At 41.0% G+C, this 27,486-nt stretch overlaps 1 protein-coding gene across 1 annotated transcript in view; it reads right to left on the bottom strand.

Annotated features, from left to right (window-relative positions):
• The window catches only part of SBNO1 (strawberry notch homolog 1), a 58,363-nt gene extending 31,351 nt beyond the window's left edge, over window positions 1-27,012 (bottom strand). The window contains exons 1-10 of the mRNA XM_082853754.1: window positions 26,868-27,012; window positions 18,648-18,779; window positions 18,020-18,124; window positions 16,045-16,357; window positions 11,444-11,544; window positions 7,550-7,646; window positions 6,149-6,309; window positions 3,028-3,161; window positions 2,749-2,839; window positions 1,054-1,268 (exon numbers count right to left, since the gene is read on the bottom strand). Of these exons, the coding sequence (XP_082709880.1) occupies window positions 1,054-1,268; window positions 2,749-2,839; window positions 3,028-3,161; window positions 6,149-6,309; window positions 7,550-7,646; window positions 11,444-11,544; window positions 16,045-16,357; window positions 18,020-18,124; window positions 18,648-18,779 (1,349 nt within the window). The 5' untranslated portion in view covers window positions 26,868-27,012. The remainder of the gene's footprint in view (window positions 1-1,053; window positions 1,269-2,748; window positions 2,840-3,027; window positions 3,162-6,148; window positions 6,310-7,549; window positions 7,647-11,443; window positions 11,545-16,044; window positions 16,358-18,019; window positions 18,125-18,647; window positions 18,780-26,867) is intronic.
• Between the last annotated feature and the right edge of the window lie 474 nt (window positions 27,013-27,486).

Genomic DNA, 27,486 nt, shown 5'->3' on the forward strand with positions numbered 1-27,486 from the left:
TGATAACAAGCCCCTGAGCATTAACTTTTTTTTTTTTTTTTTTTTTTTTACTAATATTCACATACCTATACCTATCATCTGGTTTTGTCAAACCTTAACATTTTGCCATATTTGCTTCAGATGGTTTTCTTTTTCTGTAAGATCACAAATATCAATGAAGCCCTCTATGTGCCTCTCCTTGATCTCCATAGCCCCCTTCCCCCAGCCACAGAGGCATTCACTGAATTTGGCATTAACCTTAACTGGATATTTAATTTTTTTTTGGCATCTAGAAAATTTACTACTGCAGAAAATGAAGACTGCTTGAATCGAATGGGGGGTGGGTAGTGGAGGGCCTGTGGTTTTTCTTTTTGATAACTACTGTAACACTGTCCTTCAGGCGGCTAAGGGAGTTTCATATTTTGTTTGGACATCATTAGGCACCGAAGCTCTTGCAGGACAACTTTGAAGCTATATGAATTCTGCCATTTTGCTAGCATTGATATGGCTCTTGGGTCCACCACTCCATTAGAACTATTAACTCCATTCATATTACTTTTTCTTACAAATCTTACAAAGGGGGTTGCTTCTGGGTATTTAGGTCCACATTCTATCTTAAGGCTGTATATTCAGTTTTCATAAACTGTCCGAGCCCGTGGTGGCTGCCACCTTGCGGCGCTGTCACTCCTTAACTGGATATTTAATTCTTAATTAGAATGAACGAAAGGATCCACTACGGCTAAAAATGTCCACCACACAGATAATCTGAGCAAATTTTGTTAAATAGAAGCACAACTGATAACCAACTTAATCAGTACTTCAAAAACTGGTGATCCTCATGCAGGATAGTAAAAGGTATGCTATGAGCAAATAAGTTTGGAAATCACTAAGTTAAGACGGGAATATAGTATTCAGCATGTCCCATACCTATTAACATTTTCCTAAAGCAGGAACTTAAATACTGGCCTCGTATATGACAGCTACAAAACAGAATCAACTTTCTGACTCCCCTGGACTCCATGTAATCATTAAAGCTCTCGTCCCAGCAGTCTTTTTATTTAACCTCAGAATTCCTGTGTGTTATATTTTGTGTCATTAAAAATTATAAAACTTGTTGCAAAGGATACCACTCCATCGAAGTCATCACCACACCAATGTAGGAGTTGTTTTAACCTCGTTTTGTATTTACCACCAGACTGACTTTCACCAATGAGGGAAGAATAGGTAGCAAAAATCACACCCTTCTTCACACTCCCATTATGTTTGGAAGAAATTTTTCCGTATTTAAACTAAAAAAGAAAAGAGAAGAACTTAATAAATACATTTTTGTCTCTAAAATATTTATCCCACCCAGATTTCTACAGCAGGAAACTGGTGGTACCATGATGGGCTTCAGGAAAGTCAAAGGACCTCTTAAGATCATACACAAAATTTCTCATACACATGTGTACACATACATACACACACACATGAACCCTCTCGTGTGTTTGTGTGTGTGTGTGTATAACTTTAACGTACAAGGATCCAGTTTTCATCAAAGTCTCAAAAAAGTCTATCATCAATAAAAGATTACAGGGCTTCCCTGGTGGTGCAGTGGTTGAGAGTCTGCCTGCCGATGCAGGGGACACGGGTTCATGCCCCAGTCCAGGAAGATCCCACATGCCGCGGAGCGGCTGGGCCCATGAGCCATGGCCGCTGAGCCTGCACGTCCGGAGCCTGTGCTCCACAACGGGAGAGGCCACAACAGTGAGAGGCCCGTGTACCGCAAAAAAAAAAAAAAAAAAAAAAAAGATTACAAATCAAACTCCCCAAGAAAAGGTCACAATATTCATTCTACAAATATTTATTGTGCATTTACTAAATGCAAAGCACTGTAATTAAGATCTGAGGGCTATATAAGAATTATGATTAATAGTTACTGTGGTCTTCCTCAATTATGCTGATTTAGAAATCAAAAATATTTCTAGATGCCCCTTACATGTTTTAGTTTTGAACTGCTAGTAGTCATTCAAGACACAGTACTTAACCCAACAAACCACTCAGTAACCCTCACCCAAAAAAAGCCACTGATGGGCAGGGCAACAACACTGAAGCAACTTAGGACTCGCATGGAAAGTAGATTTACATTTACTTATTTTCAAAGGGCTAGCAAGGAAGCACCTGCAGGAACTAGGTCTGTCTATTCTACCCATGTGACTCCAGGAATTGCTGCATAGTAGGTGGTCAATAAAGATTTGCTAAATGAACATTGGACTGTGCTTTCTAGATAATGAAACACATTTTCTTCCATTTGACAGAACTGTTTCAACATGAACACAGGTACGGGTATACAAGTCCACTGAATGTACAAATATCTAAAACAGTGTCCAAATCACAATTCTCTCTATATGATGCGATGGGCACACTACCTGTCCATATAGCTTTATCACACTGCACCCTTATACTCATAAGTATATGAGTTTCACCCATATACAGTAACTTCAGAAACAGACAAAAACAAACAAATGAAAAACCCTGAAGAGTAAGAGAATAAACTCCATAAAAACAGACAATGCTTATTTTGTTTGCCACTACATAACCCTACCTAGCATATTATTTAACACTTAGTAATCCGAAAACCAACAATAGTGGCTAGCACTCACTATGCTTTCTGTGAAATAACTCATTTAATCCTCTTAACAACCCTACGAAGTAGAAACTATTATTATTCCCATCTCACAGATAAGTCAATATTTATTGAATGACCAACTGAATAGAAAAGTTTCATACCTTATTTAATGAATGGACCAAAATGTTTTTTGCTCCAATATCCCTCAGATCTCTTTCGGCATCATACTTTAAATCATTTGAAACACTGAACCTGCCACAAAAAAAAGGGAAAAGAAAAACACACAAATTCAATACAAATCCCATCATTCTAGCAATATTCAGGAATAAATAAACCCAGGCCTTGACACTTCAAAAAAATATACCTACTCACGAAGACCCATCCCCATATGCTGGATTATTCACAAACAAAAGCTTCCACAGCCAGTCTTTAGCACTTACCACAAAGCCCTTTTTCTACTCAACAAATAATTTTCATAGATGATTCCTGCTATTGTCCTTCCTTTTCCTACACCAGCACCATCACCTATTAAGAATCCAGCACGATCTCCATTTGGTAGGAATGTTTCATGTTGCTGAAAAAGAAAACGCTGGTAATTATCTATTCCTTTAGATATTTTGGCAATCAGTCTTTCATACCTTGTTTTAGTCATATATTAACATTCTCTGTTTTTATAGAAATGGCATGTAGTTGGCTTAGTGTGCATACTTTTACGTAACTATACAGGCATACCTCATTTTATTGTGCTTCACTGTTACTGCACTTCAGGGGATACTGCATTTTTTACATATTGAAGGTTTGTGGCAACCCTGCATCAAGCAATTTTATTGGTGCCATTTTTCCAACAGCAGTTGCTCTTTCATGTCTCTGAGTCACTTTTTGGTAATTCTCATACTATTTCAAACTTTTTCATTATTATTATATTTGTTATTGTGATCAGTGATCTTCGATGTTACTACTTTAATTGTTTTGGGCTGCCATGAACCCCGCCCATATAAGATGGTGAACTTAATCAATAAATGTTGTTCGTATTGTGACTGCTCCACCGACTGGCCATTTCCCCCATCTCTCTCTCTCCTTCAGCCTCCCCAGTCCCTGAGACACAACAGTATTGAAATTAGACCAATTAATAACTCTACAATGGCTTCTTTAAGCATTCAAGTGAAAGGAAGAGCTGCATGTCTCTCACTTTAAATCAACAGCTAGAAATGATTACAACATAAGGAAGACATGTTGAAAGCCTAGACAGGCTGAATACCAGGCCTCTTGCTCCAAACAGCCAAATTGTGAATGAAAAAAAAAGTTCTTAAAGGAAATTAAAAGTGCTACTTCAGTGAACAAACAATAAGAAAGCGAAACAGCCTTATTGCTGACATGAAGGAACTTTTAGTGGTCTCGAAAGAAGATCAAACAAGCCATAACATTCCCTTAAGCCAAAGCCTAATCCAGAGCAAGGCCCTAACTCTTTAATTCTACGAAGGCTGAGAGAGGTGAGGAAGCTGCAGAAGAATTCTGAAGCTCACAGAGGTTGGTTCATGAGGTTTAAGGAGTCATCTCCGTAACATAATTGCAAGGTGAAACAGCAAGTGCTGATGCAGAAGCTTCACCAAGTTATCCAGAAGATCTAGCTAAGATAATCGATAAATGTGGCTACATTAAACAACAGATTTTCAATGTAGATGAAACAGCCTTCTTTTGGAACAAGATGCTATCTAGGACTTTCATAACTAGAGAAGAAGTCAATGTCTGGCTTCAAAGCTTCAGAGGACAGGCTGACTTATGAGGGGCTAATGCAGCTGGTGGCCTGAAGTTGAAGCCAATGCTCATTTCCCATTCCAAAAATCCTAGGGCCTTTAAGAATTATGCTCAGTCTACACTGCCTGTGCTCTACAAATGGAACAAGGCAGCACATCTGTTTACAACATGATTTACTGAATATTTGAAACCCACTGTTGAGACCTACTGCTCAGAATGAAAGATTCCTTTCAAAGTAATACTGCTCATTGACAATGCACCCAAGAGCTCTAATGGAGATGTACAATGAGATCAATGTCACTTTCATGCCTGCTTTGTAAAACAGCCTTTCTGCAGCCCATGGAGCTAAGAGTAATTTCGGCTTTCAAATCTTACTCTTTAAGAAACACATTTTGTAAGGCTGTAACTGCCATAGATAGTTGATTTCTCTGATGCATCTGGACAAAATCAACTGAAAACCTTCCAGAAAAGGAATCACCCTTCTAGATGCCACTAAGAACATTCATGATTCATGGGAAGAGGTCAAAATATCAACATTAACAGGAGTTAACCCTCATGGATGACTTGGAGCGGTTCAAGACTTCAGTGGAGGAAGCAGATTCTTGAGATGGAATCTCCTCCTAATGAAGATGCTGTGAAGATGGTTGAAATGACAACAAAGGATTTAGATTACATAAACTTAGTTGATAAAGCAGTGGCAGAGTTTGAGAGGACTGACTCCAATTCTGAAAGAAGTTCTATGGGTGAAATGCCATCAAACAGCACTGCATGCTACAGTGAAATCATTAGTGCAAGGAAGAATGAATCAATGCAGCAAACTTCACTGTTGTCTTATTTTAAGAAACTGCCACAGCCCCTCCAGCCTTCAGTAACCACCACTCTGATCATTTAGCAGCCATCAACACCAAGGCGAGACCTCCCCCCATCTTGCTGAAGCCTCAGATGATGGTTAGCATTTTTTAGCATTAAAGTATTTTTAAATTAAGGTATGTACATTGTTTTTCTGGACATAATGCTATTGCACACTTAACAGACTACATAATAGTGTAAACACTAAGTTTTGCATGCACTGGGAAACCAAAAACTTCATGCGACTCATTTTATTGTGACATTTGCTTTACTGTGGTAGTCTGGAACCAAACCTGCCCTATCTCCGAGGTCTGTGTATTTTTTTCTTGCTACCCTCGTATGTAGGAGGTAATTAAAGTTAAAAAATTGGTGAGTATTCTTCCATAATTTTTCAAGGACTGTACAACCAAATACAAACTTTTTTATAAAACATAAATATGGGGGATGGTTGCCTATTTATTTTACAAAAATGGAGTATTTCAGAGATCCTTTCAAGACAATTGACATAATATAAAAGCTGGTAAAACACCCATATGGTAATACCAAAGGTTATTCAATCACTCCCCAAGGGTGTGAGCTTTCAAATCTTTTCTAGCTTTCAGCCACTGGGGGGAAAAAAAACTGCAACAAATAGCCTTATATATATATGTTCTTATCTAATAGTTCTATGAAACAGACTCGCATGGAATTGTTAGGTAAAAGGATATAGGTATTTTTAATTTTAATACATGTTCCCAGTGAATTCCAAAACGGTTATGACAATTTATCATTTGCACTAGAAACACATTCCCCATATCCACACTACCCCTTTAATTTTCTAACACATAAAACTTCTATAAAAATCACATTCACAAGATTTTCATGCAAGGGAAACTTAACTTTGAATTAAAACAACTATACATTGTGAACTAAAATTAAAGATAAAAACTGTATGTAGTTATAAATTACACAGCTTACCTGGGCTGCATATGTAATTGCCTCAAGCTGTAATGCTGATAACCAGCCATTATCAATGGTTTCTTCAGAAATAGACGTTTTGTACCAAACATCAGGAGGAGTAACACTGGATAAAGAACTAGTTTCAACTACAGCATCTGGGTGACGCAGGCCAATTTTTACTAAATAAAAATTTAAAAATATTTCATTTTAATTATTCTAAGTAATAACACTTCCCAGTCTTATCATAAGATATTGCAATATTTCTCCTGACAGAGAAAATATAAGAAGTAACTATACACCCTGGGATCCTATATAAAGTCACTGACTGATGGTAAAATACTGTTTAAATTTGACTAAAATTACTTATTTATCAACTACCTATGGTTTAAATAGAGACTTGCTCATTAAAAAGATCTAGAAAAATACCACCACAGTTCATACCAACAGGTTCTCCAGTAGTAACAGAACATAATCCTAGTTTAAAGACATCATTTTAAATAACCAGGAAAGTATGGGACCTTGGAATCCATACATAGGTGGTAAACAGAGATTTTTAGTTTAAGTGGTCTTATTGGTGACTTTTTATAGAAAGCCAGAGTATAGGAGAGAAAAATTCTAGCCATAGATTTTTTTCCATTTTATTACCCCCATAAAATGAAAAAGTGAAAAATTTTACACAAAAACTAAAAATTATTCATTTTCAACTTAATACAGTGGCCACTAAAAAAATGAATCATGGTCATTACGGGAAAAAAGGAAGCAATGGTGTTAATTTAAACCACTGAATTCGAATAGCAGATTTTATTTTTAAGATTCCCATGTTTGTATAATTTGCTTTAGATAAGCTGTATAAAGCTAAGATACGTGTTTACATTTCTGTAATTTACTATGATTTTATAATCACTGCTGATACGAGCAAAATTAACTTGAAAGGAAAAAGCCTTTTCACTCCTGGTTTTAAAAGACTTCATTCCAAAGCAAAGCTCTAAATTCCTGTAGGAAAATTTAAAAACTCACAGAATTTTCATGTAGCTATTTTAAAACATATTCTAGTTTAAAACATACTACAGGGCTTCCCTGGTGGTGCAGTGGTTGAGAGTTCGCCTGCCGATGCAGGGGACACGGGTTCGTGCCCCGGTCCGGGAAGATCCCACATGCCGCGGAGCGGCTGGGCCCGTGAGCCATGGCCGCTGAGTCTGCGCGTCCGGAGCCTGTGCTCCGCAACGGGAGAGGTCACAACAGTGAGAGGCCCGCGTACCGCAAAAAAAAAAAAAAAACACACTACAAAGCTCACACTTATCAAATTCTGAGGTACCCAACATGGATAGATCTTAATACATAATAATGTGTGTGGCAGTTTTTTAAGTTCAAAAGGAACCCAGAAGTCTTTCATTATTTTGACAAATCCCAAAGACATACGTTTTATTGGCATATACTCTGCATAGGTTTCCGCATGACCCATTTCTTCTTCATCTTCTTCCTCTGGTTCATCTTCCTCTTTCACAACAGGGACCTTCTGTAACAGAGAGAGCAAAATCAATTAAGTCCAGAAACTGGAGGCCCAGCCAACACACAGAAAAACTCTTCTGTAGGAATACCCACTCACTATCTTCAATCTTGGAAACAGGACATACCACTTCTATATTCCCTAATATCTGGGTCAGAGTCTATGGTTTCCCTGCTCCTCCAAAGATAAGCACAGATAATCCATGACCTGCTCTCATTGCAAACACACAAATGGGTCACCACAGGGCTCCACCACCTTCTCAAACTACCTTCCCCTTCAATATTACCTGCCAGCCTCCCTGATGCCCAGAAGTCTAACCTCCAGTCCTCAATCTTCATTGCAGTTCCAGGAATAGAAAGAACAAGGGGTCTGGAGAGAAAAGGTGGATGAGCCCCAGCAGCACATCCTACAATCTCATGGGGCAGGAACTCTCTTTAAGTCTCACATCCCACCCTCTTCTCAGTTACCTTCATCTGTTTCTTTCCCTTAGATCCTAAAACCAAAACCGTAGAAAACTCTGGAGTAAAGGTTCTTCTAAAAGACAGAGAATTTACTTCAGACATCTGTGTCTCCACAGACACAACAACCATACAGAATCCTATATCACCTACTCTCAAATCGTCAGCACATCTGAGAATAAAATGAGGAGTTATTAGTAACTTACACCAGGAAAACAGCAGTAAACCCAGACTGCCCCAGGCAAAGTGAGTGAATGGTCAATATAGTCATGTTACCATGTGTTTCTCTACAGAATCTTAAAGAGGTAGAGGCAGGGAGGAATAGGGGACTAAGAAGCGTCTGAAAAAGCTGCTTTTCACTATCAGTAAACCATAAAGGGAAGCTCTTTATTAATGTGGGCTTGATCAAGGAAGAATGTAGGGAAGAAGCTGTGGGACCCAGTATACCAAGGAAGGGAGGAGAAGGACAAAGAGAAAACCTAGTCAGGACCTACAGGTAATGCCAAGGACACATGGCATTAAAATGTAACATCAGGGCTTCCCTAGTGACGCAGTGGTTAAGAATCCACCTGCCAATGCAGGGGACACGGGTTCGGGCCCTGGTCCGAGAAGATCCCACATGCCGCGGAGCAACTAAGCCCGTGCGCCACAACTACTGAGCCTGCGCTCTAAAGTCCGCGAGCCACAACTACTGAGCCCACGTGCCACAACTACTGAAGCCTGTGCGCCTAGAGCCCGTGCTCTGCAACAAGAGAAGCCACCGCAGTGAGAAGCCTGCGCACCGCAACAAAGAGTAGCCCCCACTCGCTGCAACTAGAGAAAGCCCACGCGCAGCAACGAAGACCCAACGCAGCCAAAAATAAAATAAATAAAACAAGTTTATCTTAAAAACAAACAAATAAATAAATAAAATGTAAGGTCAGGCTCCTCTTTTATTTTATTTATTTTTATTTAGTCTAGAGCAGCATATGATGGCACATAGATGCTCAATAAATGTGGGAAAGAAAAGGGAGATGTGAGATAAACATGCAGCCATCAACCCATGGAGTCCTTAGAAAAAAAATCCAAAGAAACCCTGAATGTTCTCAGAAAGTATGCCAAAATAAAACCCAGTTTCAGAAATAAGAGATGAAATGGGGCTGGCCAAAGAAACAGACCCAGACCCCACTTCTGCTGTTATCTGTGTAGCCTTGGGCAAATTACTTACATTCTGAGTCCTGCCCATCCCCCTTTGCACCTTTTCCTCATCTGTAAAATAGGAATGCGCACTGTGCTAAATGACCAGCCGCCTTTCTCCCTCTACCTTGTCTTTCCCTACCTTTAAAAAATATATACCGCAGGTATATAATTGGAGGATTAGGTGGTAACACAATACGGTCACAAAATCCAAGGACCAGACAAGTAATATGTCTAAGCCAGCTGGATGTAAAATGGCAACTGACACCAAGCTTAGGGTCAAGGAGATAAATGAAGGGGAGGGAGACTGTGGTACACGGGGAATGTGTGACCAACATACAAAGTAGGTGTTCACTACTCAACTCTAAGCATGTTAACATGAGGTGAGGAATGTGGGCCCAGGATTATCAGGTACTCCTATTTTTCAAGAGAACCTGGAAATCAGCATTTTATGTGTTTGCAACACATTCAAAATTTTCAAAATAATGTGGATGCCAAACAAAACACCTGTCAATTGGTTTTTATCCACAGGCTACCAGCTTGCAATCTGTCAGATGTCTCTTAACTGCTAGGACAATATAGAACTTTTGGCATGTTATGGGCAACATGGGCTGGACTGGGAACTTGAGCACTAAATAATCTTAAAGAAAAAATGCATTCTTATTTTCCAAAAATCAACTTCCAAGTAAGCTGCTGGCACTCAACTGTTAAGTAAACTGATACTGCCAACACTTGTTCTCCTGGTCCCCATTCAAAACCTCAGGCACAGGTTGCTTTGCTGTCTCTCCAATTCTGTATTTCATTCCCAGTCTTACCAATCCTCTGGTATCATTATGTGCAGTCCCCTCTTACTTTCTTTTTACCTTTCCCCTCATCCTTTCCAATCACCTTTGCAATCTCTGACGTTTAGTTCCTTATCACTTCCCTTCTGGACTACTTAACCAACCTCCTAACCTGTCTCTTCTTCCCAACACATCCTGAGTCACTAACAGGTCCCTCTACTTCCAGGGGCCTCACTGGTGCTGCTCCAAGTCCCAAGTCCATCAAATTCAATTCAGGACCCTCCACAGAGCCCCCAATCAACCATTCCAATTTCTTCCTGCAAGCCAAGTATCCTAAGCATATAGCTACCACCTCCTCTGTGCCTATTAATGCTGTAGCTCCCTTCCTAAAAGGCCCTCTCAAAGTCTCTCCAGACTCGACACCCAAACTCCATGACATTGCCTCCATAAAATGAAGTCCTGGGTTTCCCTGGTGGCGCAGTGGTTAAGAATCCGCCTGCCAATGCAGGGGACACGGGTTCGATCCCTAGCCTGGGAAGATCCCACATGCCGCGGAGCAACTGAGCCCGTGCGCCACAACAACTGAGCCTGCGCTCTAGAGACTGTGCTCTGCAACAAGAGAAGCCACGACAATGAGAAGCTTGCTCACCACAATGAAGAGTAACCCCCGCTCGCCGCACTAGAGAAAACCCATGCGCAGCAACAAAAACCCAACACAGCCAAAAATAAAAACAAATAAATTTATTAAAAAAAAAAAAAAGTGAAGTCCTCCTAGGCCATCTGAGTCTCATCTTCCTACAAACTCATAAGCCCTATTGCGAGCATCACTATTTACCTCTTGCTGTACCTTATATTACTACTTAAACCATGTGGCATTAATTATATGTTTATTAAAATGGGGAGCCAGAAACCCACCACACAGAGGCAGGGTTATACACTGCGTAATTATTAAATACACGCACAGAATCAATTTACCTGAAGCATATAGCATTTCCAAAATGTAAAAATAATGTTAACATATAATTACTCACAACTAAACCATTATATGATCTGACATCCCATAACCAGCTATATAATAAGGCTCAATCCTAAAATGAACATAATTATCAAATACTTTTGGTTAACTCCACATTGTCCTTTTTACTTATCAGATGAAATTCACAATAGAAAAGCGTCAGCACTTTGTATAATACTCTATCTATCAAATATGTATCTTATAATCCCCTTGTTTAGCATATATTAATTTATTCCAGTGAGGTTTAATGCTTGTTCATTAGTTTATGTAGCTGAGAAGCTCCCCTTCACCCCAAAAAAAGTTTTCTGAGGGCTACACTTAGCCAAGTGTACTTTCATACCACACAAAAATACAGATACAGCTTTTGAAACTCACCATGGTCGGGGAGAAACTCCTCATTTTCATGTCATTTATCCATATTCTTGCTACTTCTTTATTAGAAGACTCTTTCTTTACTGTGCCATTGCTTACATCAGCTGAGGGGGAGAAATAATGTACATTTTATAACAAAATATCTATTTTCCTACAGTTTTTAAAAACTTCAGTAAAGTTTACCCACTTCACAAACCAAAGAATACCAATCTGCTTATCTCTAACTTAAATTAAGCATAAGGATAAAAATACTCATGCTATATGTCATTACAGAGGTAAGAATTAACATTAGAAAACAACTTAAAAGGAAACATGTGCACAGGAAATTTGAAAACTATTTATCAAAAAGACACCTTAACCAGAACGCTATTTGGCAGTTTATTTCAAAACAATTACCCACAGCCAGCATTACTCTGAGACACTTCACTTGGTGCAAAACCTGGTATTAGCACCAAGACAGAATCAATCGCACCTGATCTGGAAGTACTTACTAACCTTCAAGGCAAAATAATTATTTCTGGAAGGGAAAAAAAAAAGTTTGGGAACTCTACTGTCTTCCCTCAGAATAAAGATCCAAAGAATGAACCTGTTCTTCTATACCAGTGGTTTGCAAACTCTTTTAAGATATAGCACAACTTTCCCAAAAAAAAAAAAAAAAAAAAAAAAAAAAGATATAGCACAAGAACCTCTCCATCAAAGTATCAATCAAAGTAGAACTACGGGGCTTCCCTGGTGGCTCAGTGGTTAAGAATCCGCCTGCCAATGCAGGGGACACGGGTTCGAGCCCTGGTCCGGGAAGATCCCACATGCCGCGGAGCAACTAAGCCCGTGCGCCACAACTACTGAGCCTGCGCTCTAGAGCCCGCGAGCCACAACTACTGAAGCCCACGCACCTAGAACCCATGCTCTGCAATAAGAGAAGCCACAGCAGTGAGAAGGCCACGCACTGCAACGAAGAGCAGCCCCCACTCGCTGCAACTAGAGAAAGCCTGCGCGCAGCAATGAAGACCCAACAGAACCAAAAATTAATTAATTTTTTTTTAAAAGAACTACTTGGTTGAGAAGTTCTGAGCCCCTGTTACTAGCCTCCATCCTCCAAGTATACCTGAAGCACTCCCAGTACCTGGTATTCTTGCAATTACAGTGTGAAAATTACACCAGGAGAACAGATTATGACCTTATGTATTCTACCAAAAGATAGGGAGTATTTGGGTGGCCTGTCACTTGGGACTACAAAATGGCTGGGATTAAAGTGTTAGCAAAATAAGGAAGCTGGTACAGAGATAATAAATTTACTTAGGAGCACAGATGTGTTTAATATAACTGTGGGAGAGCAACTGAACAGTTCATAGAAAGTGTTACAGGACTGGAGCTCAACTGAGAGATCAGAATCCAAAGAGACACCTAAAGGGCTAAGGGCTCCAAAAGGGGCAGAGAACATGCAGGGAATTCCCTGGCGGTCCAGTGGTTAGGACTCCATGCTTTCACCGCCGCTGAGGGCCTGGGTTCAATCTCTGGTTGGGGAACTAAGATCCCACAAGCCATGCAGGGCGGCCAAAAAAAGAGAGAGAGAGAGAGAACATGCAAAACCTCGCTCTTTGCAGTTTGACACTTTTAACATTCTTCCCTTTCAGTAAAAAGATGACCCTCTCCTACAACACAAAAGTTGGTTTATCTTCGGCATTCACTTACTATGTTTCTTTTTCAGCCCTGGTCTAGTCTGACAATTTCTCAGCCTTCCACACAAGGATGGCCTTGACTTGTCTTTTAAGAAGTATTATACTGGATGTGGGAGATGTTACTGTACTAATACTACTCGGTCAGCTCCAAAGCTCTTTTGTTTTGCTCTCTAAACTTTCCTCACGATGGCACAGCAGCAGTCTTTCTCCTCATTAAATCCAAAGACTTTAATGAAAAGCAGCTTCTACTAACTGCTGATCACCCCTAAGTCTCCCAGAAGCCATTCCAGATGCTGCCCTGCACCTCAGCTAGGTCAGGGCCGTGGTCCTGCTCTCCATGGCACAGAATGGAAATCAATCCTGAGACAGTTAAAATAATTTCTCAATGGGCATCTAGCTGCCAGGCTCCAGTCAGTTCAGGACAATAACCTTAAGAGTAAAACTACAGCCAAAAGGCACAAAGGTATGGAGTCAAAGATTAGATTATCTGATATTTTTAATTGCATTTGTCACTGAAGACAAAATTAGTTCTGTATCACCAACAAACACTCCTTGCTCATTCCTTTAGAATGCCCCAGCCCTCTACTTTGTTATTATTTTTTTAATATTTATTTATTTATTTGGCTGAGCCAGGTCTTAGTTGCGGCATGCGGGATCTTCATTGCCGGGTGCGGGATCTTTAGTTGTGGCACGCGGGATCTAGTTCCCTGACAAGGGATTGAACCCAGGCCCCCTGCATTGGGAGTGCAGAGTCTTAACCACTGGACCACCAGGGAAGTCCCTGGCCCTCTACTCTATAAACACAAGCACATTAGAACTTCCCAGCAATCAATTCTGCTACAAAATTATATATCGGGTGTTAAAACTTATCTCTCTCAATTGGAAAAATAAAGCAGCTGTTTGGAAGGAGGAACTCTCTATTCAATATCCAGCACCCCATTCCAAGAGCCCAGTGGGATGCTATGTATTAGGTATTAGTATAAATCACCAGGCAGGGAGTCAAATACTATTTAGCTCAATGGAAAAAGGAAGGAAAGAATATCCCTCTTAAGAGTTCACATTTTGGGAATTCCATGGCAGTCCAGTGATTAGGACTCCACGCTTTCACTGATGAGGCCCAGGTTCAACCCCTGGTTGGGAAACTAAGATCCTGTAGGTCGAGTGGCAGAGCCAAAAAAAGAAAAAAAAGAGTTCACATTTTTCAGTTTCTAAAACTATACTACTAAAATTTGATATAGCCAAAGTTAAAAAAAACTCTATTTTACCCTTAAAATTACCTTACTACAATAAACACAAAGCTTCCTCTAAGCATTCCACTTAAATACAACCTCTTCCTGTCCCATATTCCATTTTCTATTTTTCTCCACGTGCCTACCCCTATCTAACATACTATATACTTCATTTATTTTGTTTATTGTCTGTTTTTCTCCACTCAAATGCAAGCTCTATGAGGGCAGAAATTTCAATAGTTTTCTTCCCAGCCATAGTCTCAGAATCCTAGAACAGGGACTTCCCTAGCGGTCCAGCGGTTAAGATTCAGTGCTCCCACTGCAGGGGGCATGGGTTCGATCCCTGGTCAAGGCACTAAGATCCCACATGCCTCGTAGTGTGGCAATTAATAAATAAATAAATATCTTTTGAATAAGTGAGCAATAAAAAAGCCACTCCAGAGAAGAAAAATTAACTGTAAAATTTATAGTGTTTATGCATAAATGAATTCCTAAAAAAGAGTGATCAAATCACTGTTGAGCTTTTTCTCTTTAGATCTAAACCTACACTTAAAGCATTATGGATTAGCTAGTGTAATGGTTACACAACTCTGTGAATATACCAAAATCCACTGAATTGTACCCCTTTAAAAGGTACAATGGTATGTAAATTATCTCAGTAAAGCTATTATTAAAAAAGTATTTTGAGTGCTCACTCTTCGAAGAAAATATAGTGAATTACTATTCATTTTCATTACAATGAAAGTTTATATATTTTAAAAGAAAACTGACTAAAAAACACGACTACCGACATACAATGAAGCTAATGACAAGCAAAATCATAAAACTGTAAGAGTTAAAGTAGCGAAGTATCAGTTTAAAGCCCATTACACCTCAAGCATGGTCCAAGGACCACCAGCAACAGCACCTCTAAAAGCTTATGAGAAATGCAGAATCTTGGTCCCCATCCCAGACCTACTGAATCTGACTCTGTTTTTGTACAAAGATCCCCAAGTGGGACTTCCCTGGTGGCACAGTGGTTAAGAATCCGCCTGCCAATGCAGGGGACACGGGTTCAAGCCCTGGTCTGGGAAGATCCCACATGCCGCGGAGCAAAGAAGCCCGTGCGCCACAACTACTGAGCCTGCACTCTAGAGCCCGCGAGCCACAACTACTGAGCCCATGTGCCACAACTACTGAAGCCCGTGCGCCTAGAGCCCGTGCTCCGCAACAAGAGAAGCCACCGCAATGAGAAGCCCGCACACTGCAACAAAGAGTAGCCCATGCTCGCCACAACTAGAGAAAGCCCACACACAGCAATGAAGACCCAAAGTAGCCAAAAAATAAATTTAAAAAAAAAAAAACTCATTTAAAAAAACAAAAGATCCCCAAGTGACTCAGAGTTATAAAGTTTGAAAAGCACTGATTTAAATGACTGAGAAAAATGTTAACCAGTTATTCACAATTTATAAAACTGAGATCTCATGGTGTTCATGTAGCCACTTGATAATTCCACACTTCATTTTAAAGCTTAAGGCTAAGGCTTCTAAATTTTTGCTTCCCTTGAATTGCATAAATACTATAAGTCCACAGAGTCATGCAGATATCATCTCCTGTCATGACTACTTCTTTTAAAACCTAAGCAAAACCTTAAAAACACACTGACATATCTTAACGAAGGCAAGCAGTTGACACTGTTGAAAACAAAAAGACTTACTAGCTGCTGTTGCAACTGGCTGAGCAATATTAGCCGGTGGCTTCAGTTTCATGAGTTCGTTCAGACTATTATTTTTTAGTAGGTCCTTCAGTTGAACCTGGTCTTTTGAAGGTGCAGAGGTCATGGCATTTCGTGCTGCTGGTGCTGAGACTGAAGGACGTGTGTTTGCAGTAGTCTGAATGAACTTTGTTAAAGTGATGGTTTGCCTATTCGTGGTTACAGGTGGTGTTTTAGTCATTACAATTGTAGATCCCAAAGTCGGAAGCTGATTTATTTGATTCAGCACAAATGTTGTAGTAGATGGAGGCTGCTGCTAGAAAAGAAAACCATATACATCACACCTGTGAAAAATTCTTTATTCTCTAATGCAACCCATATCCACAAATACAACAGGCCATTTAAAACTCTAAAACTGACTTATTAAGAATCTTATGCAACCATTGGCACTTCGGTTCTAATAAATATCATTAGATATAAACAACCTAGTTAAAATACACCATTTGAGAAAAAGAAGGTATAATAGTAGTGTTGGGGGCAGTAAGCATAAAATGAGAGTATCCTAAGCAAGCTGTGTTGTATAGTCACCCTACATAACACAAGGACTAGGAACATAATTTCTAATCCCAGCACTGCCCCCAACTAATCAGATAACCTTAGGCAAATCACTTTACCTCTGGAGGCCCGGGGTCTCTGAGGACCATTTTCCATTTCTAACATTCTATGATTCCTGTCCAATGCTCTGTCTGCTATCATACAGACTATACTAACGTTTAACTTAATAAGATAAGACCACCAAGCAGAGTTTTAAATTCCTATGCCCCCATGAATGATCCACCCAGGTAAATTACAAATATCAGTGATAATGCGGATGCTTCCTTTGAGCCTAAGGCAAAGCTACATAGCATTTTATTTTTATAGTTGGGGGGTGGGAGTTAGGAGTTGGACAAAAATGAACCAAAAAAGTCAAGATTTGAGGATAACAAATGTCTGTGACTTCAACCAACTAAAGTAAAACAGATTTCTTTTTTTTTTTTTTTTTTTTTTTTGCAGTACGCGGGCCTCTCACTGTTGTGGCCTCTCCCGTTGCGGAGCACAGGCTCCGGACGCGCAGGCTCAGCGGCCATGGCTCACAGGCCCAGCCGCTCCGCGGCATGTGGGATCTTCCCGGACCGGGGCACGAACCCGCGTCCCCTGCATCGGCAGGTGGACTCCCAACCACCGTGCCACCAGGGAAGCCCCAACAGATATTTTTATAAATTTAAGTCTATTTCTACTTCTTTCCCCCTTCGAGTTATTTGTTAATGACTTCTCTAACGAGAATCTTCTACATTACTATTAATTTTAAATGTAACTCTCAACAATAATTTATCAAAAGTTATCAAATTTTAACCAGTCCAATACTTTTATACCACTAGAGCTTAAATTAATAATTGCTATGCGTAGGGAGTTTCCTGTGGCCTACTGGTTAGGATTCAGGGCTTTCACTGCCATGGCCCAGGTTCAATCCCCGGTTGGGGAACTGAGATCCCACAAGCCGTGCAGCCCAGCCTACAGTAACAACAACAACGAAAACTGCTATGTTTAAAGCAAGGTCAGTGGAACTCTACATTTAAAACACAATAACAATCACATAAAAATTATATATACCAATGGACAAAAGCTGAAATAAACAAGTAAAAATGAAAAGTGTAGTGGGTTAACGTGTAGTTCACCTTTACTTCATGAATTTTCTATCACTTGCAATAAATAACCTAAAAAAATGGGGGTTTCTTTCCCCTTAATCTTTTGATCAACATAACTACCAGAAGAGTGAAAGAAACGTTTTATAAAGTAGGAGGTGAGAGTAGATAGAATACTGGGAAAGAAGCAGCAAAAAGCAGAACTAGTGAAATAAAACTATTTCATATTAAAGGTTATTTTCTTACTACAACCCTAAACTATTTTCATAGTAATGCCAAATCTAAATAATTCTTACCCTAACATTTAATAGTGCTGGAGTAGGTAGCGTCTCTGGTTCTTGTTTAACAGGAACTGCTGCTTCAGTCTCCAAACCTAGTTCTAATGCACTAAGTGGCACTGACTGGAGAGAAAACAACATCAGAGAAAGAAATAAAGAATGACGGCAGTGAATTCTGTTTCAAGAACAAGAGATGTATTTATTTTATTAAAATAAAAAAATTTTTCAAGCTTTGCATTCAAATGGAATGTAAAATCACTGATACCAGGTATAAAGTAACAATCTTTGCAAGTATAACATCTTCACTAAACTACGCTAACACCAGAATCTTATTTTTGCTTTCAGAGAATGTGTATAGTGAAACCTCAGAAAAATATTCCTATAAAGTACAAAGACAAATATTGAGATTAGTGATCCTCCCACAATAACTCTAAGCAATTCATCTCTTACGTTATATATCAAAGCAGAAAATGTCTTGATTTTCACTGCCAAGTATTTTCCACTTTGTGAATAAAGACTAATAATCAACATAAAAGTAATATTCACATGCATATTTAAAATTAACGCTTAACAATACCTATTTCTATAATAGAAAGTAAAATTAAGAAAAAACTCACTTCTTACAGAGGCTTTGGAAAACACTTACCTGTTGTACGGGAGGGGTAGGTGTTGGAGTTGCAAGCCCCGCATCTCCACCATCAATATCAAAGAGGTCATTCGGACTAATTCCACTCTCGCTCAAAGCAGCAAGCAGTAAATCTTGCCCTGGCTCCACCATCTTTAGAACAAAATATTAAATATTAACATTAAAAACTTAAAATGACAATTAACTCTCTTCTAAACATAAACCAACATTTTCTACCGGATCCGTTCATTCAATATTTATGAAGAACCTGCTACACAGCAGGCAAAAAAAGGATGAAAGAGCAATAGTCTCTGATCCCAAGAAATTCACATTAAGATGGAAAGGACAGAAAAGTATGCAAATCACAGAAAGAGTATACGTTACAAAATGCTGTGGGAACAGAGAAGGAAATGCTGAATTCACCTGGGGAGAGAGATTACAAAGATGACAATGGAGCCAAGTCTCAGGTAAGAAATTGCCAGGTAGACAAGGATCTTCTGGATAGTGCATTCAAACTTATGGGGGCACGAATGATGCTGCACTCTAAGAAAGATGGCTAGAGTAGTTCAACATGGGTACGGAAGCTCAGAACAGAAATACGAGGTTCACAAAGGCGATGGCAGGAGACGAAGAAGTTTTCGCCCACAGCTCTGAACACCATGCTAAAGAGCTCATTTAATCCTGTGAGAATCAGGGGTCACTAAAGGGTTTTCAGATAGAGGACTGCAAGACATAGTCAGATTTGTGACTTAGAAAAATTACTCCACAGCAGTATGGAAGCAAACTGAGAATGGGTAGAGTAAGACCAAGGCAGGGAGACATCTTAGGAAAATGCTACAGCAAATCAGGAAAAAGATGATGTGCTATAACAGTAAGATGTAAAGAGAAAGAAGGGGGAATGGATTCTAAGATATTTAAGGAGAATCCATAAGACTAAGTTTAAATAAAAGCTCAAAATGGAAGGGAGAACATGAAACACACACAAAAAAGCATGAGTTGATGGATAATTAGAGTTAAGCCAAGAGAAAATGAAAAAGGTTGAGCCCAGGAGACCTAAAAGATGAGATATATGGAGTTTAGGGGGAAAATGCCTAATTCGAGCAGGCAAATACACTTTCAGCTGGGGTTTTCCAACTGTACTCATAGGAGCCAAATCAAAGTATTCTACCACTAAGATGGATTTTTATCCATTTTGTAGGGAAAAAAAAGTTTAACAGAGCTTTCTTAATTTTAACTTTTCTCATTAATTTATCTGAAATAACCAATTTATATACACAAACATAATTATGAGAAATGTGACTACTTGTTTTTAATCAAAGAACTAACTTCACGTTACATAAATAAACTAATTTTCAGCTAGTCCATTTATTCTCAGACTGTGCAATGAAATTAAATGTTTCATATGTCCTACCAAAAAAAAGTTGTTAGCCAAGAATACCATGACCACGACTTCCCAACATACAAGAACCACTGTTTTAGATCAAAGCAGGACATTTCATAGAGAAATTCTCTACTAGGTAGGTCTACGTCGCTTGTACATCATTTACAAAGATGTGATTTACAAAGATAGTGCTGGAGTAGGTAGCGTCTCTGGTTCTTGTTTAACAGGAACTGCTGCTTCAGTCATCCAGATATCCAGATATCCAGAAATGAAACGAAGGGCAGACCTACTGTTTAAAGGATGAGAGGAAGGATAGCCCAAAGGAGATTTCCCCAAAATTTTTAGAGAAAAGAAAAGAAGTCTAAGGAAGAAAGCATTTTGAGCAGATAGGAGGAAGGGAAGGGAACTGACAGTGACTAAGTATCTTTTACAAGCCTGGCACAGTGTCAGGCTCTTCATGTCCATCACTAGTCCATGACAACCCTGAGCAAGATAAGTATTATAATTCTAGAAATGAAACTGAGGCTCAAAAAGCTTAAATTACCTGCCCAAGGTCACACCCAGATCTAGACTGTTCAAATTCCCAAAGCCCATGCATTCTCTTTCCAATGAGTAGATCAAGAAGTCAATATTGGTAACCTGTGAAGTTTCAATACTTAACTTCGGAATAAAAGCCTGTCTGAGATTAAAACTGTAAAGGGGAGAATTAGTATTAAACAACAAGATGGAAATATGAAAGAACCGGATGACAGAGGAGACAAGGAGAAATGTCAAAATATGGATTTAATATAAAATTGATCCATTTGGGGGCTTCCCTGGTGGCACAGTGGTTAAGAATCCACCTGCCAATGCAGGGGACATGGGTTCGAGCCCTGGTCCAGGAATATCCCACATGCCGCAGAGCAGCTAAGCCCGTGCGCTACAACTACTGAGTCTGCACTCTAGAGTCTGTGAGCCGAAACTACTGAGCCCACGTTCCACAACTACTGAAGCCCGCGTGCCTAAAGCCCATGCTCCGCAACAAGAGAAGCCACTGCAATGAGAAGCCCGCGCACCACAACGAAAAGTAGCCCCCACTCGCCACAACTAGAGAAAAGCCTGCACACAGCAACGAAGACCCAACACGGCCAAAAAGAAATAAATAAAATAAATAAATTTATTTTTTAAAAAAGTTGATCCGTTTTTCTAATACATAGTTGACCACACTTTACAAACTACTATCCTAGTACATAGTACAAGTATGTACCAAGAGAGCAAACCAATGCTTTAGAATATTTTCAGGGCTTCCCTGGTGGTGCAGTGGTTGAGAGTCCGCCTGCCGATGCAGGGGACAGGGGTTCCTGCCCCAGTCCAGGAAGATCCCACATGCCGCGGAGCAGCTGGGCCCGTGAGCCACAGCCGCTGAGCCTGTGCGTCCGGAACCTGTGCTCCGCAACGGGAAAGGCCACAACAGTGAGAGGCCCGCGTACCGCAAAAAAAAAAAAAAAAAAAATTCAATCTATAAAATACTTCATTAGGACCAATGACCTATGGGAATACAGGGTCTTAGCCCACTTGCTATGGCTTATTTTGACCTAGATTAATAATTCCGGAGACTATCAAAATGTCATCTTTTTTAAAGTAAATATTGGAAATAATTATTTACATTTGAAACAAAAGCACATTCTTTTAAACCAATGATTCCTAAACTACAGACCACAGAAAGCTTGGAGGCCGAGGGATCCATTAATCCATGTGTTACTGAATTCACGAGAGCTTTCTGAAATATATTTTCTGAACAATTAGCATTATAAGTACAAAAATATCATGGAAGAGAGTTATTTGGGGAGTAAACCTGTTGGAGTCCATAAGAAATGATGGCAACAGTTATAAGTAACATTATCAGTGACCTACTCAAAATGCACAGGAATCACAATTTGAGACCCTCTGATCTGAGCAGTGACCTAGTACTGACAATGCCTGTAAGAGACATTGTCTTTTACGAGCTATTAATGAAAGAGATTTTAATTTTATATACATCTTATACACAAACAAAATCAAGGGATCCTTTCTCTCAAGCCAATTGGGCACAAATTCCCTACTTGCACTTTTTTTGCATGAGAAGTGGGGAGGGGATAGAGAGGACACATCTATGCCATTCTCTAACTCCATTAAGGAAAATCCTTAATATTTAATCATATTCCTATTCTGAAACTATCAATATTACAGACTCACAGAATTTCAGTGCTCAAGCTGACAGAGCCCCTAAAAGGTTATATTATGCAACCTTCCCCACATTTTACAAACAAGTAAGATTTATTCCTGAGAGGGAAAAAAACATTTTCACTTTGAACCCACTAAGTATAATGTAAACACAAACACTGTTAGGTGAAAAAGAACTGCTAACTACTAAACACAGAGTGATTCTATCTCAAACAATGGACCACAAAAAGGTTCCATTTTTATCATAAATACATTTGAAAATATCACGTATTCAAAATAGTACACCTATGAAAGCGTCTATGATAAATAAGGACTAATGACACACTAGTAGACAGAAACTAAGAGACATCCTTGGCAGGAAGAGAATCCTGAGAAACAACAGCCAATCAGAAGAATGAAAGGATACAGTTCCCACTGAGAACACCAACACTGAAACCTATCAACAAGGACAAGGTTCCTCTTGTTGAGACCGAAGCAGATCTTTATAGCTCTGGGCAGATACAAGAGATGTACCTGCAGCAGCAACAGCAGTACACTACAGAAGCTGAGGAGACTATGAAGTCAAGGGGAAAACCTGGTTTCAAATACTGACTACACCATCTGCTAAGTAGTGTAACACAGTTAAGTAATAACTTGTGACTCAGTTTCCTCATCTTCAAATGGGAATAAAAATAGAACCTACTTTACAGGATTGCTGTGTTGAGTAAATATTACGCTACGTGGAATAAATATTAGCTACTATTAACCATTATATTGATAAACATTACTATAATGTTCAAAAAATGTTTTCCTTCAAATTGCTGATATAACACTTTATATCTAGAATACAAACTACCTGTTGGCAATTTATTCACTAATTAACTTCCACATTAGTTCTATAAAATACTAGCACCCTTTTTACTCAAGTGTCATACATCCAATATATCTAATCAATTAGCATATCTAGAGGAAACTGGTAGACATATTTAAATGTGCACATATAATATCATTTTAGAAATATCTTTGCCGGACATCCCTGGTGGTGCAGTGGTTAAGAATCCCCCTGCCAATGCAGGGGACACGGGTTCGAGCCCTGGTCCGGGAAGACCCCACATGCTGTGGAGCAACTAAGCCTGTGCACCACAACTACTGAGCCTGCGTGCCACAACTACTGAAGCCCACGCACCCCAGAGCTCCGAAACAAGAGAAGCCACCGCAATGAGAACCCCGTGCACCGAAACCAAGAGTAACCTCCACCCACCACAACTAGAGAAAGCCCTCACGCAGCAACAAAGACCCAACGCAGCCAAAAATAAAATAAATTTAAATTTATTAAAAAAAGAAAGAAAGAAATATCTTTGCCTGAAAAGGATTTTTCTCTTTACTTAATAGTGCTAAACATGTCTAATTTTTGACCCAACTCTGTTTTTATGTAGCCTGGATGTCGATGACTGGCACTCAGCTTAAGAATTTGAAGGATAATGATCCACTTAGAATTTAGCTGGTTAAGTCCATCAACAAGTATTCATTAAGTGTCTACTGAGTGCTGGTTCCTTAAGAGTATCAGGAGGAAGGGAAGGTAGGTATGAAGAAGTTTGCTAAAAAGGATCTTCTTTACCTAAAAGGATATAATCTGTATTTTTTAACACCTACTGCCCCAAGCAGCGATTGCTCAGTAAAGTGCCCCTCCCCTCTCTCATTGCAAAACCTATAGGAAGAATGGAATCACAAAGGAATGTGCAGATTATATACAAGTTTCAAAAATGCTTTGAAAAAGAAACCCAAGAAAGATGTGGGTGGGGGGGACTACTTTCTCCATCACAACATCAAAATCAGATGGCTCGTCTTCTCGACATTCACTTTATGGTTGGAATTCTTTAACTCTCAAAATAATCCATGAGTAAAAACCATCCGTTATTGCCTTGTCAGAGATGAGAAACAGGCTTAGAGAGATGAACTGTAACAAGGTAACAACAAAGCAAGCTTGTAGCAGAATTACAAACCTAGGAGGGCTGATACCTGCGCCCTGCACCCTGCCCGCCCACCCCAAGATTCTGTGCTATTAACTCCATACCAGTATTTTTCAAACTGCTGGTCACAACAATGCTGTCAAATAATTTAAGTATGTCATGACCGGTATTTTTAAATATTTCAAATATAGAATATTCAAATATTTTAAATACAGACAGAATTAATGCAGCACACGCAGAGAGCGTAAACATTTCACAAAACTGAGTTCTATGCGTGCATTATGTACTAGGTCACAACGTAAAACACATTTCTTACTGCGGAATGCAGTAAAAAAGATTTGAAAATCACTGCTCTGTGCTATATACTGTCTCCCAAGAGGTAAATAAGCAAGTTAATTTGACGGGGTTTATACCATATTTTTTTTCATAAAAGAGAGTTCCTGCTCTTCAAGAGCCTATCCTTTCCATCTACAGAAAATTTCAGTGGTATCACAAGGTTGTCCTTACTTAGTAAAGCTCAACCACATCAAAGTGGATATGTCAATTAGCATTAAAAAAGACAACTGCAAAAACTTAAGGATTACATCATCTTGGTTATTAATTGTCTATTTAATGGAAAACAATTCCTCTCCGAAAGTATCTTTACACCAATTTTTGGCAGGCAAAGCACAAACCCACAGAGCCTCACGAAAAGTCACGTATCTTGCTAAGAGCAGACCTCAGACCTGTGTGCTGTCTTCCTTCACAGGAAAGACGGCAAGTCTCAAATCAAAGCTCAATTCAGAGACTAAGAAATGCCAATATGTTATGTGTACCTAAAGTCTTTGAGGCGAAAAAAGACTTTAAAAAAACATGAAAAGAATCTCCATACTGCACGTTTTTAAATAGTAATCTCAGCAAAACCCTTAAAACATGTAAAACTGACACATAAGAGCATTCAATGGATGGATGAATGAATGGATGGATGAATGGATGATGAATTTACGATCTGTAAGCCACTCACTAAGCCTCCCTTTTTAACATTTACCCAGCAACTAAAATAAAATTTATTTAAAATTCTGGAGGATTGTATGGAACAAAATTAGATCTGGGAATAAAGTTATACTGGGAGATAAAAAGCAGAATCCAGAGGAAAAGAGTAAAGATGTCTTCTCTGGTAAGGTAAACTTTGGAAACAACTTCTTTAAACATGAAAATAAAATGTTCCCTTGCTTGCAAAACTAATGTCCCACTCAAGGCAGCAGCAGCAAATTCTACATTTTATCCTAGAAATTCTGTACAAACTATCTTTTGTGCAGTGATGAAGGCTTTCCCCACTGCTTATGAAAAGCAGTTCTGATTGCGGTAAATAACTGGGAAAAAATGGAATCCCTCCGCACTGTTATCTGGTTTAACTGTTTCCAACTGTTCTGAGGAACCGCGCTAGAGCAACTAGGGGTTTGACAGCTTTCTGGACCCTCCTGCCGACACTTTAGAAACCCTATTCCGTCTCTAATTCTGGCTGCCTAGAGAATATGACACATTTAACTCAACATAAACTGCTAATAATCAACTTTTAAAGGTCAAAGGGGACCCAGTTTTTAACCTTCTTCTCATCAACACGTGTTTAGTACAAACTTCCGGGTGCGGTTACAACTGGCTGGGCAATTCAATGGCTAAAAACGTTGCTTTATTTGACTCTCATTTTCTCGCCCGTTCTTTTCCCACGTTTCTCAACCAGCGACTCCCCAAAACAAAAGCCTCCCACAGTAAACGGAGCACGCACATAAAAAGAGCTTCTCTGTGCGAGGATCAAGTTAGTGGTCCGCAAACATTAACCAAACAGAAACACAAAGCCGGGGTGGAAAGGGGAGGAGCTGGATGCCAGGGTCAGGAAAGAAACAATCACAAGGGTTCAGGCACATCCAAACCTCCTCAGCGGTTAAACCGACCCCAAACCACTTCTGGGAAACCACCAGCATACACTGGTTTGGGGAACTTTAGATGCTCGTTACGCCAAACACTCTCAAAGTAAGCCAATTCCCAACCGCCTTTCCCCTCCACACAGATGCTTACTTAGGGTCCAGGAGGCGAGCGAGCGAGCTCGAGGCAAAATTAACCTAATCACCGGGTGAGGCGTGAAGGTGGCCCCACGTGCCCCACGTACCGTCCCCATCGCCCCGACAGCGAGGTAATCAGCAAACTGCAGGTGCGGGGGTTCAGATCTTGGGCGACCCTGTCGCCTCCCGCACTCGCCCTGAACCGGAACAATCGTCCGGCAGGAGGACTTCTGAAGGATTACGGAGCTCACTTTCCTGAGAGGCCGGGACCTCGCAGCCCCCGGGTCGAGCCGCGGAAGCAAGGGGGGGTACGGCCCAGTCGGAGCCGGAACCGGCGTCCGCAGACGCTGCCTCCTCGCCCAAACGGGGTGCCTCCGGCCCGGGACAGCGGGGCCCCCGGGGCCCGAGAGCCCCACGCGCGGCGACCGCAGGGCCCGGCGCTGACGGGCGGAGGAAGCGAGCGCGGCGGGGCCACCGCCGGGACCGTGCCCCCGAGGGCCCCCAGGGCGTGCAGCTGAGGGGGCTGCGAGAGGCGCGGGAGGCCCCAAGCCGGGGTGAGGTGGCGGCCCCCCCCAGCCCGGCCCCGCACGGCCCCCTGAGGAGGGTGGGAGTGGGAGGCTGTCCGGGAGGGGGAGTGTAGAGATAGAAAAGGGCTAAGGAGAGGACTTACTTTCCCCGCGGGATCCGACGCCTGAACAGCTTCTCCGGGTGGCGAGAGCTTGAAGAACCAGAGGCGACTGGAGCGGAGGCGGCGGCGGTGGCGGCGGCAGCAGCGGCGTCCGGCTCTGCCTACCTCCCCGCCGCCATCTTGACGCCCCTCCCCCTCAGCCCCCCCGCCCCGCCCCGCCGGGAGGGGGTGGGGCAACGGATGAGGAGCCGCGCGCACGCCCCACGTGACTTCCTCCCTCCCCCCACCCCACTCCCCAGCGCCCCTCTCCGCCCCGCCTCCCTCCTAGGTGAAGGAGGATGATTCCCCCCCCATCTTGACCGCCCCTGCCTTCGCCGCTAAGCACGGACTCCGTCGCTCCTGCCGACCCGGTATCAGTGGTTGGATCCAAGGGAATTCCGGAACCCAAACCGTCCATTACCGCGGCTCCGGGGTGGGCGAGGGGTGAGGGGGCCGGGTTTCCGAGGAAGGGGGAGGGGGGAAGACGAAGGCCGCCTAGGAGAGTCACGTGTCTACTGCTTCCGCCGGCGCTCGAAAGATCTCGCGAGAGTTCCGTTCCCCCTCCCTTTCTCCCTCGCGGGCTGTCGGGAAGAAGGTCCGTGATCTGGGTTGCCACCAGGAG

This window comes from Leucopleurus acutus (assembly GCF_964270905.1).
Source record: "Leucopleurus acutus genome assembly, chromosome: 13".
NCBI lineage: Eukaryota > Metazoa > Chordata > Mammalia > Artiodactyla > Delphinidae > Leucopleurus > Leucopleurus acutus.